The sequence below is a fragment of the Octopus bimaculoides genome, chromosome 5 (genome assembly GCF_001194135.2).
Source record: "Octopus bimaculoides isolate UCB-OBI-ISO-001 chromosome 5, ASM119413v2, whole genome shotgun sequence".
NCBI lineage: Eukaryota > Metazoa > Mollusca > Cephalopoda > Octopoda > Octopodidae > Octopus > Octopus bimaculoides.
This window is the reverse complement of record NC_068985.1, coordinates 36,416,693-36,422,114: the sequence shown is the minus strand read 5'-3', so window position 1 is coordinate 36,422,114 and position 5,422 is coordinate 36,416,693. Positions and strand designations below refer to the sequence as shown.

The 5,422-nt window shown below is 36.1% G+C and overlaps 1 protein-coding gene across 1 annotated transcript in view; it reads right to left on the bottom strand.

Moving 5' to 3' along the window:
• Positions 1 to 5,422, bottom strand: part of LOC106879149 (apoptosis inhibitor 5) — a 28,464-nt gene that overhangs the window by 6,488 nt on the left and 16,554 nt on the right. The window contains exons 8-11 of the mRNA XM_014928587.2: positions 3,150 to 3,337; positions 2,044 to 2,137; positions 1,445 to 1,564; positions 442 to 473 (exon numbers count right to left, since the gene is read on the bottom strand). Of these exons, the coding sequence (XP_014784073.1) occupies positions 442 to 473; positions 1,445 to 1,564; positions 2,044 to 2,137; positions 3,150 to 3,337 (434 nt within the window). The remainder of the gene's footprint in view (positions 1 to 441; positions 474 to 1,444; positions 1,565 to 2,043; positions 2,138 to 3,149; positions 3,338 to 5,422) is intronic.

Genomic DNA, 5,422 nt, shown 5'->3' with positions numbered 1-5,422 from the left:
GCCGTTTTCGTGCGGGTGACACGTAAAAGCACCCACTACACTCCCTGAGTGGTTGGCGTTAGGAAGGGCATCCAGCTGTAGAAACTCTGCCAAATTAGACTGGAGCCTGGTGTTGCCATCCGGTTTCACCAGTCCTCAGTCAAATCGTCCAACCCATGCTAGCATGGAAAGCGGACGTTAAACGATGATGATGATGATGATGATATATACACGACAGGCTTCTTTCAGTTTCCGTCAACCAAATCCACTCACAAGGCTTTGGTCGACCCGAGGCTTTTGTAAAGACACTTGCCCAAGGTGCCACCCGGTGGGATTGAACCCGGAACCATGTGGTTAGTAAGCAAGCTACTTACCACACAGCCACTTGGCAGTGCCCCGGCATAGCCATAGTCTGAAGAATGAAACAAGTAAATGATAACAGGAAAGACAAATAATACATACCCTATGCTTGCAGGAGGGCTTTTACTGGGAATCTGAAAATACAAAAGTAAAAAAGGTCAACAAATCAGATTGGAAAATCTTGACTTACTTCAATTGCAAATTCTAACAGCTAAACAAACAGCATCTCAGTCACAAGCAATACATTAGTGTTAACCCTCATGAAATTTATTTATCAGCCTGTCAGTTTTATTCCACAAAAAAATTGTGTGCATATGCATGTGTGTGTATGTGTGTGTCTTGCAGTCTTGACATCATGTGATAGTTGTGTCACTTCCATGCAAGCATTGTCCTTCATTTCCAATTTTCCATGAAAACATATCTGGTCATAGGGGAAATATTTTCTTACTTAGAAACAGGGTTGGCAACAGGAAGAGTATCCAAACATTAGAAAATTTGCCTCAACGAATTCCAACCAACCCATGCAAGCATGGAAGAGTAGACATTAAAACAACAACAATGATGATGATGATGCTTCAATTTGTATTGAGGTTTTGATATATTTTTTTTCATAAAACCCTTCTTTTTTTTAATGTATCTCTTAAATGTGGATATGTTTAAAAGCACCAACTGATCATGGTGGTTGCCAGCCCCCTCTGGCCCCTGTGCCGGTGGCATGTAAGAAGCACCCACTATACTCTCGGAGTGGTTGGTGTTAGGAAGGGCATCCAGCTGTAGAAACACTGCTAGATCAAACTGGAGCCTGGTGCAGCCTCCTGGCTTCCCAGACCCCAGTTGAACCGTCCAACCCATGCCAGCATGGAAAACGGACGTTAAATGATGATGATGAGAAACATCTGTCGGTTTCATTTCCCAAGTGTTTTTTTAACTGGAGATTACACACAGATCTCCTCTATAATGATATTCACACACATAAGCTACTAGACAAGATTATATTTTTAAAATACAAAACAATATATATATGTGTGTATATATGTGTGTGTGTGCATGTATATACACACACACACACACATGCACACACACATACACACACACTCATACTCACATGAATAGGTTTCCAAGATAAGTTGACCACTGATTTGTATACTGGAGGATTATGAAGCAAGTCTTTTATTAAAATATTGATATTAGAAGTTATTTTTAGAGCAATGACCTTGATTTTGTTCTGAAAAAACAAGAAATTGTATCAATCAAAAAGATATATAGCAAAAATTAAAGAAACATTCTCAAGGTAATTCATTTGTCTGTAAATATGATTATTTTCTGATATGGCTTTAAAACAGAAGAATGACTAATCTAACATACAATATCAAAACAATACTAACCTCTACATTATTTACATTTGATGGATATTTGACCTCATCTTGTTTGTTGTTAACACAACGTTTCGGCTGATATACCCTCCAGCCTTCATCAGGGCATATGGCATAGTGGTTAAGAGCACGGGCTACTAACCCCAAGATTCCAAGTTCGATTCCAAGCAGTGACCTGAATAATAAATTTCCCCAAGATACCTGATGAAGGCTGGAGGGTATATCAGCCGAAAAGTTGTGTTAACAACAAACAAGATGAGGACAAATATCCGTCAAATGTAAATAATGTACATAATTCCTCATCTCTTAAATATAGAACTGTAATACTAACCTCATCAGTTTTTAGTGCATCTCCTGTTTTCCCATGTAGTGCAGTCCTCAGTTGTTTAATATACACTTGCACTCCACGTGCAAAATATTGTAATCTATAAGCAAAACATCAATTAAATACAGTATTTAATAGTTAATGAATTCTCAGCAATCACCAGCTAATTTTTTTTCAAATGTCTATAAATAAATTTTGTGGGCAAGCTTCTGGCTCAAACTAAAAATTTTCAACTACACTCATGAAACTATTTCTTTCCTTTCAATAAAAAGTAGTTTGAAAAATCCTATTTTTACATCAATTTTACCAGGTATGTAAGTGTATAAAAATAAAAATATTCTAGCTCAGAAGGACTGCAAGGCCATGGACACATTCCTCTCCTCCATATCAAACCAATACGCAAAAAATATTTCATCAACTCACGCCAGCATAGAAGGCAGATGTTAAACAATGACGATGATGACAAACCTAAAATATTTTCTATTTAAAAGCCAATTCTACCTTGAAGGAGGAAAAAACTAAACCATTGGAATCTAGTGGTCTGAAAAAATGCTGGAAATAAAGCCTTTACAAAACAGAAAAGTACCTGCTAAATCCCACATTGTTGTTATGCACAATGTATAACATATTTTAAATCTACTTAATGAAATTTCTCATACACATAAAATATCTTTTATTTATAACAAGTCATAACATATCAGTTTTGCCTTCCATCTCTGAGCATCCACAATATACTGGATGTAACACACACTACTGCAATATACTAGAGTTAATGCAATCAATTGCAGAGCCCCAACCCTCTTTGTACATTGTCAAAAAAAATCTAAAATATCCATACTAATCCTTCTTAAACCAATTCATATCAGTGAACTGCATGGACACATGACAAATGACTCTGTAATAAAGTTTCAATCCTCTGGTTGTCAGGTTTTACACTATATATTACACACAAAATATTCTCATTTCTTAAAGGCCCACCCAATAAACAAGACCCTCAGCCCTACATTGTTGTGTTTCTGCAAATATTAACTATCATTAAAGACCCATTCAATAAACAATACTATTCTCTACATACGGTGATCTATAGAGACATTAAACATTCTGAAACATACCTCACTCTGAAATCCTTTAGTCTGTCAGCATTGTTTTCATCTGAGAGAAAAGACGGACATTTACGGCCTAGCTGGTGGAATGTAAACATTAAACATTCAACATAAGAAAACTGTAATTTGTGTTCTTCAGATGACGATTCTCCAGATGTATCATCATTCTCTTCTGATGGTGGTAATGGCATATATTCCTACAAGGACATAATATAGATTATCACATACTTGAGAAAACCTTATAAACAAATAAATTCTATAACATTCAAAGCCAGTTTTATCACAGATCTTGTCCCCAACCTAAACTACAAAAATCTTCATTTGCAAAATGAGAACACAAACTGTGGTTAGTAATATATATTCTGTCATTATAACTGTGTCTGAGCAAAAGCACTTAACTCTCAACAGCTGATTTCACTAAGATAGTATATCCTATGACTATATGCAGTGACACCAGTGTACAATTGACAACTAATTTGCAGTGCTCAATTCAAGTTGTTTCATAAGAATTTACTCTGGTGTATTCTATGGAGTCACTCACTACATGAAGACATTTTTAATGATGTTATAACAAAGAAATAATAAAATTATGAGACTAACAAAGCAACCTATCCACTTAAAATCTAGCACCTAGGGAAAGTGTCTTTTATCATAAAGTTAGATCAACACAAGCCTTGTGAGTAAAATCAAGTAGAACAAAACTGTGTTTAAGTCTGCACACAGTTTACTAGGGTAGTACACCTAAGCTGTTTCACATCAGCTCTGGATACCTTGAGTGTCTTTAGTGGAGTCCACTCTGTTGCAAGCATTCAGACCAAGTCCAGCCTGAGGGTAACTCATTATTCTAACATGGTGTTTACTACTACAGCAACCCATGAGTTGTGGTTTTCTTTTATCTTTGCCTTGCCAGATTCAACATTACAACAGTTATTACTCCTCTTCATTTGACTAAGCTGGGAAATAATTTTTAAAATCTAATGATATGACTTTCTTTATGGAAAAAGAAACTTCAATAGCATGGATATGTAAGGCAATGAGTTGGCAGGATCACTAGCATGCAGGGCAAAATGCTTAGCAGCATTTTGTTCACCTATATGTTCTGAGTTCAAATTCTACTGAGATTGACTTTGCCTTTCATCCTTTCAGGGTCGATAAAATAAGTACTTGTCACATACTGGGGTTGATGTAATCAACTTGATCCTCCCCTGAAATTGCTGGTCTTGTGCCAAAATTTGAAACCAATAGTATGAATATGTAATAAGACTGAATGAAAATATTTAGAGATAAGGAACCATAAACTATTTAAAAATCTGTATTATAATAAAAGCTGTGTTTCCAAGTTCATCTTTCTGTGACACACTAACATCAGATCAGGATGATTCTCAAGTAATTTCTTTTGAGAAACGAAATAAAAACAAGGAAGTTTACTAAATTTATTCACTAAATTCCCCATATGTGCAATGTAAGGAAAAATAAAGTTTGTCTTTTATTTTTACTCAAACTTTACTTTTTGTTTACATACCACCAAAAATATGGCCTTGAATATTTCACTTCCAAATACAATAAAAGACTGTTTGTGAAAGGAAAAAAATAAAGATGAGGAGACTAGAAGAAAGAGAAACTTTTTAAAATTCTACTGTAAACCTATTTCACTTTCTTAAGTGTAGTTCCTTCAATACTTAAAGCCACTAACTTTGTAGGTGGTTAAACTATTTTACAAAAACCTTCAGGTAGTAAATAGTCAATCCTGCTGTTTGTAAGGTAAATATACAATTTTCTATTTAAAATATTGTTGATATACAACAGTTGTGAATTTTTTTTTTTAAATATGTCATGGAAACAATCTTAACTGTAAATAAAACCATTCATTGAAATTTAAAAAGTTCCCTTTGACATTCAATGTTTGTTACAAATATTACTAAAACACACACAGATATGTGGTGATAATCATCATCATCGTTTAACGTCCGCTTTCCATGCTAGCATGGGTTGGACGATTTGACTGAGGACTGGTGAAACCGGATGGCAACACCAGGCTCCAATCTGATTTGGCAGAGTTTCTACAGCTGGATGCCCTTCCTAACGCCAACCACTCAGAGAGTGTAGTGGGTGCTTTTACGTGTCACCCGCACGAGGGCCAGTCAGGTGGTACTGGCAACGGCCACGCTCAAAATGGTGTCTTTTATGTGCCACCCACACAAGAGCCAGTCCAAGGGCACTGGCAACGATCTCGCTCGAAAATCCTGTGAAGGCCAGTCAGGCGGTACTGGCAACGGCCACGC